General features: G+C 36.9%; 1 protein-coding gene across 1 annotated transcript in view; it reads right to left on the bottom strand.

Moving 5' to 3' along the window:
• Klp98A (kinesin-like protein 98A) overlaps positions 1-16,416 on the bottom strand; it is a 471,801-nt gene that overhangs the window by 237,816 nt on the left and 217,569 nt on the right. Inside the window, exon 3 of the mRNA XM_067156284.2 lies at positions 3,042-3,155. Coding sequence (XP_067012385.2) covers positions 3,042-3,155 — 114 coding nt within the window. The remainder of the gene's footprint in view (positions 1-3,041; positions 3,156-16,416) is intronic.

Genomic DNA, 16,416 nt, shown 5'->3' with positions numbered 1-16,416 from the left:
GTTGCTCATAGAAGTGTTGCAAAGTTTTTAAAACTTCACAGCTTTGCAAATTTTCCTATAATTAAAGCAGGCAGCTTTCCTGTTCCATCACTATTTGTGCATAACAACACTGCCACACATTCTTTACTGCACTTCCTACCAAGATAATTCTCACCTTTAAATGCCCTTGTTCAGTCGGGCATTAAATTAAAGTCAAGTGCTGTCTCACTGGTATAAAAATGTGCCTTTGTGGGCATAATGGGATGTCAATTTCTTCAAACTACTTCCTTTCCCCTCACGTGCATTATTAATGTCGACATTCTTACTTTCACCACACACATGCTTGCTGCTAATCCAGTCCAATGAGGCATGATAATCTTCTATACCAAGTCTGGTCATTAGTTTAGTTGCTTTTTCATTATGCACAGGCCCATTAATGGGAATATTTTCTGCTCTGTGCTGTTGGAACCACCACAATAAACAGTCTTTAAGGAGTTAATGTTTCCTGCCTTGAATCTCTTACCATTCATTGTTGGGCACACCGAATACATGCGTACTTTCTACGACTCTGTTGCTTTCACCACAATAGAATAAAGGGTGGACAAAGCAATACCTAATTCCTTGGCAATATTTACTAATTTCTTATCGCCATTTTCCTTCACAACTATAGTATTAATATATTCAGCTTCCCAGTGATGGTAATGCACTTTCTTTTCCTACCACTCATGCTGTAGTGATTCACTGTAATTAATGATAACAAACAATAGCAACAAGCTTACTGATGCCGAGACTGGCACTTACTGAGCAGTGAAGAGATTCCACCAATACCTTTCTTCATGGTTGCTATTCAGACAAGCTACAACTTCATCCTCTTGAAAAGCAGTCTGTAGAAAATATTTGCATTCTAATATACGTTTTTTGCAACAAATGCAATGTAAATAAAAATTAATAATTTAATGTATAACTGAAGTTCTAAATCTCCAGAGACTTAAAAAATGACCACATAAGTGTAAAAAAGGAATAATTGTAAAAAGTATATTCAAAATACAATAACAGGGGACGAAGCATAAAAAGCATTAAAAAATACACGTGTGAAACACATAAAACAAGTTTTACTGTATCTAAATATTTATAATACATCAAAACATAGTACAGTAGAACCCCGCTTAACCGAACTTCGCTTAACCGAAATGCTCTGCCAAAATTTTATTTTAATATTTTGTTTTTACCCTCTCGTTCTTAGTTGTCGATGTTAGTCATTCTCTTGCTATATGTGCTGAGAGCTACTAGGCAAACCCTATTTCTATATTATGACTTATCCAAGGTTATGAATTTCATTTTTGGTTCCGTATTGAATTAAGATTACATATAATTTAATTAACAAAGTTTTATTCCACCTACTCAATACTTATGACTTATGCAAGAATGCACGTGTTGCATAAAACAAAACAGTTTCTTACCCTCTAGTTCATTCCATGATACATTTTTCTTGAACAAGCAGGAATTATTATTATTATTATTATTATTATTATTATTATTATTATTATTATTATTATTATTATTATTATTATTATTATTACTGTATTATTACTGTATTATTCATCATGAAGATTATGCAGATAATTCCAACCTTGACAATAGCAGTTCTGAGAATCGAGCTACAGCAGATGATGGATTTAATGCATTGGAGGTAAGATTGATTTTGAAATTTTATTAAAATACAGTACCACATGCTTTAATTACAGAACTGTAATAAAATTACTGTATACAGTATTCAGTTCAGTAGTAACAAAAAAAAGGTTTAATTATTTCAGATTGCTTTGCACTTTGTGCAACAAAGCAATTAATCTACACCACCTGATGTACTGTTGATTAAACGGTGGCGTGACATAACTGCACGACAGCGCTGCACCAAGAAAATTCAGAAGAAAATCATTGATTTTATACAATGAGTGACATTATGTAAACAGTTTAACGTTAATATACAGTATGAGCCTTTGCTTAACAGAGTTTATGCATTTTTATTTTGACATTCAACTTCCGAAAGTATTTACCATGTGTCATCCGAAAAATTTTGGATAAATGGGGTTCTACTGTCTACAGAGGGACAGCTAAAAATCCAACTCTGCTTGTTACAGGATCCATTTATTTATTTATTTATTTTTCTTTCTTAGAGTATCCCATTAAAATTTATGGTGCTTTAGAGAAGTCAGTTTATTAACCATATAGTTCTTAAAGAGATGCTGATCACTTGAATGGAAGTGGACTTCATTAGACTCATATTCCAGATTATGTTTTTTTTTTAATGTTGGCAGGATTCACCAAAATATTTCTGAAGCTAACTGTTATACAGAGCCCCATGATTTTTTAAGTCTTAATGATTTCAGGACGCACCAGAGATTTATGTACATCTAGTAACCTCAATGCAAGAAGGGTCGCAACTCAAAGCTGTGTTTAAAAAGGCAAATTATATTCTTGGCATCACAATTCTTATAATCATTTACTAGACTATTTAGTGGTGGCTCACAGTTACAAACTAGAACATAATTACAAGACTCTACAAATTTTTTGCAATTCCATGATGTATTTCACAACACAAAGAAAACAAAATTTTGTATCTTGTTCTCAAAACATATAACCCAGTAAATAACAAACTGCATTTTTATAACATGAAAATGAGTACCTTTAATTATGACTGTCAATTGGAAGTAGCTATTAAGAATTTCTGACATTGCCTGGGTAGTCTGCAGTTTGACTCTGAGTTCAGTTTAGGATTCTTCTTAAGTATGTAGGTCTGAGGCAGGGTTGAACCATCCTCATGAGAACAACCGACTATCTGGCTATCCAATATTAAACCCTTTCTATGACAATCTCATGACAATGGCAGTCGACTTACTGTGTTTACCATTGGGCACATAGTGTTGCTCATAGCAGTGACAACATGCAAAGATGAAGGCTAGGCCACATTCATTTCCTTCCATTTCATCAACCCGTTAATGATTTATTTCAATATCAGATGCCAAAAGTGCATAAAATTGGATAAAGTTGGATAAAATACTTACTTCTTCTTGAGAAGCATAATGATGATCTGAAGAGTCGAATGACCAGTAAGAATGGTCAAAAGTGAAATCCTTATAGCGCTCCCGTCCCAAGTCACCATCCTTGCCTTGAGTCACCTACAGAATAAAAAAGAACTTCAGTAAACTTCATTCCGAATGACACATGTAATCTACATCAGTACCAGCCAGATAAAGACAATAGGAAGAATAGACTTTAAAATCAATGTTGGCCATGAGTCCATACAGAGGTTTAATGCAGAACTCCATGCCACCCTATCCCATTGTAACCTCTTCATCTCCATGCAGCTATTGCATACTACATCTGCTCTAATCTATTTATTATACCACACCTTTCTTAATCCCACTGTCAACAGCCCTGAAGATGGTTTTCTGTGGTTTCCCATTTTCACGCCAGGCAAATGCTGGGGCTGTACCTTAATTAAGGCCACGGACGCTTCCTTCCAACTCCTAGGCATTTCCTATCCCGTCGTCGCCATAAGACCTATCTGTGTCGGTGCGATGTAAAGCAAAAAAAAAAAAACATCTCTCTTATTTCCTACAGTCCACTCAAACCAAGTCCAGGGTGTCTTAAATTGTGTCCTATCAATATCTCTCTTCATCTAGTTAAATTTTGCCCAATGTTTCTCCTCCGAGCAACCTGATTCAGTATCTCTATGTATGCAGTCAGATCTACTCATTTCATCTTCAGCTCTTCTGTAACACCACATTTTAGAAACGTCTACTACTTTCAGCACCAGTTATTTCTTGCATGGCTAGTCTTTATTTTATATCTTCCTTACTTCTGCCATTATTGGTTGTTTGGCTATCTAAGTAACAAAATTCACCTACTTTCTTGACAATGTATGGAAGTGAAACCTGGACGATAACTAGCTCAGGAAGAAAGAGAATAGAAGCTTTTGAAATGTGGTGTTACAGAAGAATGCTGAAGGTGAGATGAGTAGATCAAATCCCAAATGAAGAGATAATGAATCAAATTGGTGAGAGGAGAAAGATTTGGCAAAATTTGACCAGCAGAAGAGACAGAATGACAGGACACATCTTAAGACACCCAGAACTTGTTCAGCTAGTTTTTTAGGGAAGTGTATGCAGTAAAACTGGCTAGAGTATGACAAACAGATTAGATGGTTATGAATTTCATGTTTTTGGTCCGTATTGAACTGAGAATAATATATAAGTAATAATAATAATAACGTAAATGTTTCCACCTTTTCAATACAATATATTCACAAAATTACAAAATTATACGGTACTAGTTTCGACCCATCTAGGGGTCATCATCAGCCGTATTGGAGCAAAGATCATTTGTGGCGAAATCCTAAGACAATATTATTTTAAAGAATAACAAGTGAAATGAGATGTTATGGTAATAGTTAATAATACAAGGAATATACATACTAAGAGGTTTTTAACAAAGAATAAAGTATAAATGGGGTGTTGTAAAAATTATAATCATGGAAATCAGTAAGTTCTTGTATTGAAATGAAATATGGCTTAGGAAGAGGGCTTAAGGTGGGGCTGAAGGGTGCGGGAGAAAGTGTAATTGTCTTGGAAAAGTACCTTTGATTAAATTTAGGATTGAGTTTAGGTTGGCTGCATTATTGTTTCTGAGGAAAGTGATAAATAGATCGAAGAGTATGTTGGGTTTCTCTGAGATTTCATTGAGATTGTGACTGGCATTAAAGTATTGGTCTAGGTGTATGTAGTAATTTTCCATTATGTTCAGTAAAGGGCCCTTGTTTGTTAATACGAGGATGTCCATGTCTTGTTCAATATTGGTGAAATTATGGTTATAATCTTGCATGTGTTGGCCGATGGCTGAAAACTTGTTGTATTTTATTGCGTTAGTGTGCTCGTGGTATCTGATAATGAAGTTTCTCCTGGTTTGCCCGATGTAGGTTTTTTTTACAGGTGGTACATTTGATCCTATAAACATCAACAAGACCAGCAGTTTTTTAAAATCAGGAGTTTATAGGATCAAATGTACCACCTGTAAAAAAACCTACATCGGGCAAACCGGGAGAAACTTCATTATCAGATACCACGAGCACACTAACGCAATAAAATACAACAAGTTTTCAGCCATCGGCCAACACATGCAAGATTATAACCATAATTTCACCAATATTGAACAAGACATGGACATCTTCGTATTAGCAAACAAGGGCCCTTTACTGAACATAATGGAAAATTACTACATACACCTAGACCAATACTTTAATGCCAGTCACAATCTCAATGAAATCTCAGAGAAACCCAACATACTCTTCGATCTATTTATCACTTTCCTCAGAAACAATAATGCAGCCAACCTAAACTCAATCCTAAATTTAATCAAAGGTACTTTTCCAAGACAATTACACTTTCTCCCGCACCCTTCAGCCCCACCTTAAGCTCTCTTCCTAAGCCATATTTCATTTCAATACAAGAACTTACTGATTTCCATGATTATAATTTTTACAACACCCCATTTATACTTTATTCTTTGTTAAAAACCTCTTAGTATGTATATTCCTTGTATTATTAACTATTACCATAACATCTCATTTCACTTGTTATTCTTTAAAATAATATTGTCTTAGGATTTCGCCACAAATGATCTTTGCTCCAATACGGCTGATGATGACCCCTAGATGGGTCGAAACTAGTACCGTATAATTTTGTAATTTTGTGAATATATTGTATTGAAAAGGTGGAAACATTTACGTTATTATTATTATTATTATTATTATTATTATTATTATTATTATTATTATTATTACTTATATATTAAACAGATTAGAGTAATTGTAGGATGTAGCAGTTACATAGAAAAGGGTGGCATGGAAGCTGCATCAAACCAGTCTATGGACTGACGACCCAAACAACAATAACATATTGTGTGTGTACACTAGGGAAAATGGAAATTGCAGCATGATGACAACACCCCAAGTGGATGGTGGACAGGTGTCAGGCAGTGATGTGTTAACTTGTTCAGGTGCCTCTGTGTGCACATGTGGACACAGGTCAGTAAATAGTTGCCCACCCTAAGCTGCAATACATTGCTGTGGCCTCTGCACAGTGGAGTAGATAAGGTGGAATTGCAGCCCTTGCTTGCTGCACCGTAGGGGTCAGTTTATGATATAGATGTTTATTTCCATAGGAAACCTGAAATATTTGTCCCGAATGAATAAATTTATAATACCAATATAAATGGTCCGTTATTGGGCATTATAAATTTTCCAACTAACTCATTCCTGGTTGCTAGCGTTTCACCCCCGTGTGCTAAGTTGGGCTCATCAGTTGGTATCTAGCACACTCACCAAGTGCATACCATGGAGGCCAGTGAGTAGGCTACTTGGAGCCACCGGCAGTATCATGTACTATGTGTATATACATTCATTTTCTCATTTTCAAAAATTAATTGATGCCTGCCTGGCTATCAGATGATAAAGATGTTGATTCCCATTGGCACTTCCGGTGACTCCAAGTAGCCTACGCAGTGGCCTCCACGGTATGCAGTAGCCATGCATCTTGGTGGGTGTGCTAAGTACCAACTGATGAGCCCAACTTAGCACACGGGGGCGAAATGCTGGCAACCAGGAATGAGTTAGCTGGAAAATTTATAATGTCCAATAACGGACCACATATGTATGTTCCGTCTTCGGCCCTAAGGCTGGTTGGATCCTCAACAGCTCTGCCATCAGCTGTCATAAATGGCCTAGGCATCACTGAAGAGGCGTACTAGGCAAATGAGGAGTGAGGTAGTTTTCCGTTGCTTTCCTCACTGAGCCAGAAGTTGCTATTACATATCAGTCTGCCAGGCCCACTGAAATGCATGCACCAACCAACCCTATAAGCAATGTTTTCACACCATTCATAGCACGGACTGGCTGCACAGGGAATGGCATTACTAGCATCGCTCATCAGTCACTTTCATATTGTCAAAGCCAAGGATAAGACAGAGACAGATCAATTGAAGTAACAAAATTACTCTAGCCCATACCAGAAGACATAGTGCACTGTAAACACAGCAAAGGCATAAACGGACCATTTATATTGATATTATAAATTTACTCATTTGGGACAAATATTTCAGGTTCCCTATGGGAATCAACATCTATATCATCTGATGGCCAAGCAGGCATCAATTTTTGGTAATGAGATAAAGTCTCTCATAGTGCATTGGCACTGCCGGTGCTCCAAGTAGCCCACGCAGTGGGCTCCACGGTATGCACTAACCATGCGTTTTGGTGGGTTTGCTACGTACCAACTGATGAGCCCAACTTAGCACACAGGGGAAAAATGCTGGCAACCAAGAATTAGTTAGCTGGAAAATTCAATGTCCAATAATGGTATATTTATATTGGGGTCAGTTTATCCGCAGTCTGAGGTGGTTGAGAGGAATGTTCCACACATGCTCAGTAGGGGTTATGTTTGGGGACTTGGTGGGCCACTGTAAAAGCATAATGGTTCAGAGCTCCCCAAAGATGTCTACAATGTGAGGGCAGGCAAGGTCCCTTTTGCAATGGTCATCATCAGAGGTACAACCACTGGATTGACAATCTTGTCCACATACCATCAAGTAACCATTGTGCCCTCAACAAGAACTAATCGTGATATCACATGAAAGTCAACAGCTTGCTAGACTGTAATGCCGAGACTGGTCCCAAATGCCTCTCAACAATGAGATCAGTGTGACTCCTCACCCCAGAACGCCAGCGGACATGATTGCAATGATCATTGTGGCCAAAACACAAGAGTAAATCAGTAAAGATGCCTTTTATGCCATGCCATTCATCGGCCCAGCGTGACCATTCCCGACATAAAGACAACCTCCACATTGATGTTGTGGAATCAGTGCAACACTTGCTGCAGGGATATAGGATCATAAGCCAGCTGCACTCAAATGATTACTAATAATTGTTTGTTGTGTAGCACGTGGTGCCACAATAGCTCATATTTCTGCTGCTGTTGCTTGAAGGTCTGTCCAGGACATCCAGATGATGCAGCAATTCTCCCACACTGTTGTCCATCGGGTTGGTCCTGTCCCCAAGTCTCTAAGCATGTGTTCCTCTTGTGGCTAACATACATGCTGTACCTAGATGGATTTTAGCCAACACATGCAGATGTTGACCAATTCCCCAGGTACTCTCAACTGGCAACAATTGTTGGTATCCAGCTCATACCCATCCATCAGCAAGGCAGGTTTCACAAGTTAACATGCCACATCATTGCACTTCACTGGCTGCGTGTCAACTAAACTCTATTGGGCTTCGGATACAGGATGTGTTTGTCTGTGACCAATCAGGCGTGGAGAGCCGTATGAACAATCTGACTTACCTGAAATCAGAACTGTTTATGTACCTAACTGGCACTACAGTATTTTTTTTTTTTTTTTTTTTTTTTTTTTTTTTTTTTTTTTTTTTTTTTTTTTTTTTTTTTTTTTTTCCCCCAACTGGAGATTGCCTCTGAGGACAAAGTATACAGAAAAACAGAAAACAAGATACATTTTAAAAGTAATTGTGAGGCGTTGATTCTTTTGCCATTTTTATTTTATTTTACATGGATTAGTAGTAAAGTATAAACTAAAAGGGTAAGATACAACAACTGGGCTTATGCTGTAGACCTCACCATAAACATAGGCTGCTGAAATATATGGTTAAAATGTTGACGCTAGGCAGAAATGTAAGGAGAATGGTAACATCACTAATAATAAAACAATATCTGGAACAAAAAGATATAAGGAAACTGGAAACCACGTAACAAATTTAAATTTTAGTTGGTGGTCTAGTTCATTTATCACTCCAGCTTAGAGCAAACAATCCCTGTAAAATAAATTGAACAGTAATGGTAAAAGAGCCTTATTTGACTCTGCCCAATTATGTCTGATTTCATTCATAAGCATAGTCTGTTTTTAATTCTTTAACTAATGAATATCATCTTTTTTTTTTGTGTTCTGTAGTACTACGATGCTACAGGGACATTTTTTTACCTATTCAGGGGATTGTCGCTCGTTGCACTGCAAGCCTATCTCCCACCAAGTACTTCGCCCTGATCCACTTCTCGGTGCCAGAAGTTCCCCTCCTTCACAGTCTGCTGAGAGCTTTATCAGCGTAAGGTTCAGTTTAGTCAAGTGTTCACGTGTTTAATGCTCAGTGTGTTGTTCCAATGCAATTTTCATTATGTTGGTCTGTATATATTCATAATACCTTCATAAAGTACAGGAGATCTTGTGCGAAAAAACTATGACTCACTGCCGGTTAAGCCTGGCTGCATAACGGCAAAGTGCTTGGCGGGAGAGAGGCTTGCAGCGCACATGACTGAGTGAGTGTCAATCCCCTGAATAGATAAAAAAATGTCCCTGTATTATAGTGCATTGTATTCCTTTACGTCAAAAATCTGATATTGTGTACATCATCATCATCATCATCCACTACATTGGTGGAATTGCAGATGTGAACTGTGTCGCACATGCGGATTTGGCCCCGATTTGTGGCTAGATGCCCTTCTTCTTGTCAAACCTAAGCAGAAGAATGTTTTCATATACCAGTATATGAAATATTTCCCAGAAGGAAAATACTGTAATATATTCTGTTACAATTTTCAGGTTTATTTCTAGAACTTACGATTGTTAACCATGTGATTATAATCAGCTGTATTAGTCACTAAGTTGGGATTGGACGATGTGTACGTCATTGGGTCATGTGGCCGTTCAAATAAAGCTTTTTCATTGGCTACTTCTATCTCGCCTATCCACAGCTTAAGCTTTCCCCTGACCTCGAGTCTGCTGTCATGTAGCCTGCACCTGATTCATTCCGACTCCTTAGCAGATGTGGTACTTTAAAAATAATGTGTACTTCTACTGATTATCTACCTCAAGGTGTTCCATATGTAAAAAGTACCTAATGTAGTGAGATTCAGGTGTTATTACAAGGAGGAAATTATTCAAGTCAAACTTTCCCTTCATCATTTAGTACCGTATTTAGATACAGCAATGGGTTTGAATGGATGGAGATTAAAATAGAAGGCAAGAGAAGCATAAATGCCTGTAAATAACTAAATAGTTAAATATTTCAAGGCAAGAAATACTGAAGTAGAAGAGGCCACAATGCTAACAGTCGACAGAAAATATTGAAACTAAGGTTATTTAACTTGAAAAATAATAGACCACAGGATGAAAGATATGAACGTATATGCAAATTTTTTGTGGTTTCTTAATTCTCCATAAAGAAACATTTCTACCTCTATGTTTCAAATCAGACTTTGTAAATGATCAAGTGCAAACAACTGACCTCACTGATGTAGTTGGTTATTTGCTGAAGATAACCAATTCAATTCCTCAGCTGAGTTTCCTGGTGTTTGAGGGTGTTTAAATGTGAAAACTATCTCATTGGCTTGTGACACTAAAGAATTTCAATGGGACAAAATCTTGACACTTAATGTCTCTCTTAAGTCTACACTATCAAACTAATAGTATTATCATTTTAAAAAAATCTAAGCAACAGGTATGTACAGTAACAAAAATAATGCTTTTAAAATCAATTTGAAAATATTTATGACCAGAGTTTCAACAGGACACAATACTCTACATCAACAGTTTACTGAGTGCAATTTAAGTGCCAGCTTAATGAGATGCCATTCTGAAGTGTATATGCCATGAAATTATGCACTACATAAAGGTCAGAAGTACCTTCAATAACTGGTCTTTATTGATGGTCAATTAGAACATCCACCAGTCAATGAGGAAGCAAAGATCATCCAAGAAAGATGGTCGACGATAAAGTCCTAGAGAAAGAAAATGAGTTGAAGTATACTGTCAAATAAGAAAGGCCAGAAGTATTTTCACTGACAAGAGAAAGATAATGAGTACTTTCGGAAGCAATTTATTACCTCCTTTTTAACAACAATAATTTTGAAACAAGCTCTCACCATATCACATTTGTTTAGATGACTGTTGCTGATAAATTTATAAGAAATCCCCAAAGTAATTGTTCTTCAAAGCCAAAGTATAGCTGACTGGTATAAAACTTGTTGGAATGCTGTGATTTTCTCATAAAAATAAATAATATCATACATATACAATCTTGTGTTAGTTGTAAGAAATCTACATTAAAGTTGTGTGTTGGTAACTGAGGTGTATCATTCCTTGAAGAAATTGAGTCGATTTATCTACCTTGTTTTCTTATTCTTTGAACTGCTAGCTGTGTGTGATTTTTAGTTGTGGGCAACAGTTCACAACAAAAAATGTGTGTGATGAAACTGGTGTTTTTGTCCTAAAATTTGTTTGCCTCAACTGGTGTTATGAGCTAAAATTGAAGAGATATCAACAGGTTATGGGCCCAGAGTGCCAGAGCGCTGCAGTACATTCCGGACAATATGAGATAAAATGGAGTAACAAGAATTAACAGATGAAGCGAGTTGTGACATTATTAACGGGAAAAAATGGCGACCTCGTGGACCGGGGAAGAAACACTAAATCGGAATGTGGCTAAGCTTACAGTGGAGAAATCTTTTTCGTGGGCATTGAAGGTGAAACAGAACTGTTGTTGAAAGATGTGTGGCAATCAGTTATAGGGTATGAGGATACACCAGGTTGTCAATTGACTCAGACAGAAACGTAACAACGAGCAAGAAACAATGTGATCGCGTTAGCAAATATTTTCAAATATGTGGGAGAAAATTCTGAAAGTGACATTGCAGATATTGAATCAGCGAAAAAGGCATGGGAGAAACTAGACGAGTTGTGCAATGACGGAGGGCTAGTGAATGGTGCTATGACCTTGAAACAGTTAACTCATTTTGTGAAGCCCAAGGACATGAATGTACAAGAATACTTCACAAAAATAAATCAACTGTGGAGGAGAACGAGTAAAGATCAACAAGTTGCAGGAATGATCATCGGAAATCTTACAGAGGAATATGCAGGTTGTATACCTTCCTCGGAAGCTGATTTGGCAAAACTGTCAAACTCGAAGGTGAAGGCTAGATTACTCGCTGAGGAAAGCAGAAAGAAACTTCAGAAAAATGTAGGAAAGGCTTATGACACTGGAAAACATGAGGAGGATGAAGCTCAAGCCATGGCTGTGCAACAGAAATGATATATCAAGAAAGAAGACGTGGGACGAGGAAAACGGTATAGATGCTACAATTGTGGTAAACAGGGACATGTATATAAATATTGTCTCAATACCCAAAAGTACTTCAACTGCGGTAAGATCAATCAATACTGATCTGCATTTAGGGCAGTCGCCCAGGTGGCAGATTCCCTATCTGTTGTTTTCCTAGCCTTTTCCCAAATGATTTCAAAGAAATTGGAAATTTATTAAACATCTCCCTTGGTAAGTTATTCCTATCCCTAACTCCCCTTCCTATAAATGAATATTTGCCCCAGTTTGTCCTCTTGAATTCCAAATTTAATTTCATATTGTGATCTTTCCTACTTTTATAAACGCCACTCAAACTTATTCGTCTACTAATGTCATTCCACGCCATCTCTCCGCTGACAGCTCGGAACATACCACCTAAATACAAAGTATGTTACAAGTGTTATTATTTTTATATCCACCCATTCAATATAAAGAGATCTTTTTAGAAATTAAATATTATTATAAAATGTTAAGGGACATGTTTTGCCCATATTAAGGGCATCATCAGCCTCAAACTCAAACCTGTAAGGTGAAAAATCAGGATCCTGATTGCTCTTAAAAGTCATAAAAAGATGATATCATTGTAGGTGTCTGTCCAAACATACAAATTGTTAGAATGTCCTTGGCTAAAATTGCAGTATCAAGCTGCATGTCAAAAGTTCACACGATTATACTTTCCGGAGCGTTGAAAAACTTGTTGGGGGTAGAGCAATAAACAGCTCAGTCTTTATAATGAGACAGATGAACCTTAGTTATGATGAAACATTTAGTCCTGTTATACAGAGGAAAACAATGAGACTGTTGATAGGCATTGCAGTACATATTGGACTGTAGAACATCTAGATGTAACTAGTGCTTACTTAAATAGTGAAACCAGTTGTACTGTATACATGGAACAACCACACTGTTCGTAGAAAAGGATGTCCAAAACCACAGTATGTATGTAAATTGAAGAAAAGTATCTATGGACTACCAAATTCGAGTAAAGACTGGAATGCTTGTGTTGATGTTATAATAAGAAGGCTAGTTTTTAAGAGATGTGTCAAAGAATCATGTGTGTATGTAAAGGAAAGTTGTATCATCGGTTTGTATGTTGACGATATAATTGTAATAGGTAACAAAGAGGTTGTTAAAATAAAGTTGACAGACCAGTTAGAAATTAAGGATCTAGGGAAAACGACAAACGTACTGTCAATTAAAATGGAACAGACAAAAGAAGGGATTATGTTGAGTCAAAGTCTGTACATAGACAAATTACTTGCTGAATTTTCCATGAGTGACTGTAAATCGAGTACGACTATTTTACCAAGCAGGTATACAACAGCTGAAAACGATGAGCAGGAATTTGATTGTACCATCTATCGCAGTGCAGTAGGATGTTTGCTATATTTGTCAAGTAATACTAGACCTGACATTGCATTTGTGATAAGTAAAGTTAGCCAAAATGGTCAAAAACCTAAGATTAGAGATTGGAAAGAGCTGATGCATATCATGATATATCTATGTGGCACTAGAGATTTAAAGTTATGTTTTTAAAATTGTGAAGAGTCCGTACAAGTATTCTGTGATGCGGATTGGAGAGAAGATACTGAGTCAAGAAGATCAGTGAGTGGGTATGAAACCACAGTGGCAGGTGGAGCAGTGTCTTAGTATAGTGAGAACCAGAGTTGTATTGCTAGATCTATGATGGATGCTGAATACATGGCAATGGCAGAAGTATCTCGAGAAGTAGGCTAACTTGGATGAAAGATTTGCTATCAGAGCTAGGGCTGGAAAGGTTTATGGACACAGTTGTAAATATTTTGCTGACAATTCAGCAGCAATTAAATTAAGCAAAAACGATTATGTGAGTGAAAGGTCAAAACATATTGACATGTATCATGTATGTAGAGAACTAGTAGAAAAAGGGTTCACTGAGTTTGTATATGTAGCATCAGAGAGAAATGCTGCAGACTTGTTCACAAAGAATTTATAAAGCAACAACCTTAAGAGATTCTGTAGGCTTATAGGATTGCAATGAAGGGATAATTTGTTGAAGTGTAGTCCTTTCTTACTTTTTTGAGAAAAGGTGGCAGTGTTGGAATGCTGTGATTTTCTCATAAAAATAAATATACATATATATCTTGTGTTAGTTGTAAGAAATCTACATTACGGTTATGTGCTGGTAACTCAGGTGTAATATTCCTTGAAGAAATCGAGTCAACTTGTCTACCTTGGTTTTTTTTATTCTTTGAACAGCTAGCTGTGTGTGATTTGTAGTTGCAGGCAATAGTTCGCAATAAAAGATGTGTGTGATGAAGCTGGGGTTTTTTGTCATAAAATGTGTGTGTCTGAACTGGTGTTATGAGCTAAACATGAACAGATATCAACAAAACTAAAATTTCTGGAATATGTCACTGATTTCATAAAAGTTGAAAATATATGCCAGTTTTTGCTTCATGCAACAGGCTTTAATAGAATACCATGCCTTTCAACATATGCCTGTTGTATGAATTACAGTATATCAACATTTCCTCAGCTGAGAATGATAACTTGACAGTTGAAGATAAGTGGGTACCAAATTTTAAAACATTTGTTGAGATGTGTCGATCAAATGACATGGATAGAGCAAGCTTAACACTTTAAAACTCATTTCTTGACCTTATCATGAATACTATTTTACCAGAAGATTCTAAATGACAAATGCACTTGATGAAAATCAATAAATCAATAAATCAATTAATCAATCTTTACCGGGAGGTACACCCCAACGCTGCACATTTAAATCTTGCGCCTAAAAGAACTCCTCTACTGGAGAAACCGTGAACTTGAAACTAGACCTACTTAAAACCATACTCACTAGATGTCACCACTAATATCTGATGGAATTTTGTTATTTTGAAGTTTCCTTGACTGTGTGAATTTCTACTTGTTTTGTTAACCATTCATCAAGAAGTTTGCACATTCTTCCATAGATGTCACTGCGGAAAAACTATGATCATGCACCCTGGTGCGAAGTGAAAGAACTTTTGATTTAAAGAAGTTTTGTATCCATAAGTTTTTTTTTACTAATTGATGCTCATTTGTTTTTGGGTTGGCAATATTTATCTTTTCTTTCCGCCAGTTTTGAATCTAGCCAATCCCAAATTTCTGTAATTAATTTTCAACCCATCACAGCCTTCTTCTTCTTCTTCTTCTTCTTCTTCTTCTTCTTCTTCGATTTTGAGTGTAACTTTTAAAGTACCCAATAAACGTGAGAGGGTGTGGCTAGTTTAATCTGGAATGGTCTCGAACTTTCCCCAAGGGTTTATAAACTGCGGATTTTCACGTCTCTTGGCCATTTGATAACAATCTAACTAAGTGTGTGTGTCAAAGCAGGAGGCGGGCGGCACCTCTTTCATCAGGCAGCAGTACACCGACAAGGTAATGGCCACTTAACATCTTTATTTCTTGCTAGCTCCGCAGTTTAACCCGAGGGAAAGGTCTGAAACTTTAACTATGTAACCTTCTTTTCTAAAAATGTAACTTCCTGCCGGCTTATGTAATAACTCCATAAAATCTTTTCTGTAAATTGGGGATAGAGAGTGATGTACCCTCTCGAGCTCCCCTCCATATTGGTCTGAGGTGACTACGTTTTGTAACTGGTTTTCATCCCTTTGTTCTAATTTATTCTTATACGAGTCACCTCCATAGTTTGGGAATAGCCCCTGTTTCATCGGCCTAGTGCCCTTTAGGTTTTAAGTGTTCATATCTAGGAGTGCAAGCATCCGCCTCCTTTCATTTTGCGTTTGGGCCATTTATTTAACCGTTTTTCCTTTTACATGAAGGCCCAGTAGGTTGGGTATTAAATACCCCTGTATAATAATTTTCCTTATTGTCAGTTGTACCTTCAGAGGCCAGATTTTGTAAGTTGGTGTTGCCTTGAATAGGCTTGGAAAACTGAAAGCCTTTTAGCTCTTTTTCAAAGTAAGATTACTGTATGCCTCTTGGAGGCTAGATGTTGAATTTTGGGAGCAAGTGCTCCATGAATTTAGGGGATTTCTGCCTTTTGAACAAATTTGTGCTCGTTTGTAAATTTGAGCTGGGAGCTCAAAAATTGTAAAACTAGGGGCTTGAAGCCCAAGAGTATTAAAGTTCTGAAATCTTGGATTTTTTTCCTTCTATTTTGTACCTGAAACGGCATTGTTATCTCACTAAGTAAAAAGTTGTTAAGTTTGTTACTTTTTTTCAAAAATATAACCTTTAGTTTAAGT

The sequence above is a fragment of the Anabrus simplex genome, chromosome 1 (genome assembly GCF_040414725.1).
Source record: "Anabrus simplex isolate iqAnaSimp1 chromosome 1, ASM4041472v1, whole genome shotgun sequence".
Lineage (NCBI taxonomy): Eukaryota > Metazoa > Arthropoda > Insecta > Orthoptera > Tettigoniidae > Anabrus > Anabrus simplex.
This window is presented reverse-complemented; position numbering and strand designations above follow the sequence as displayed.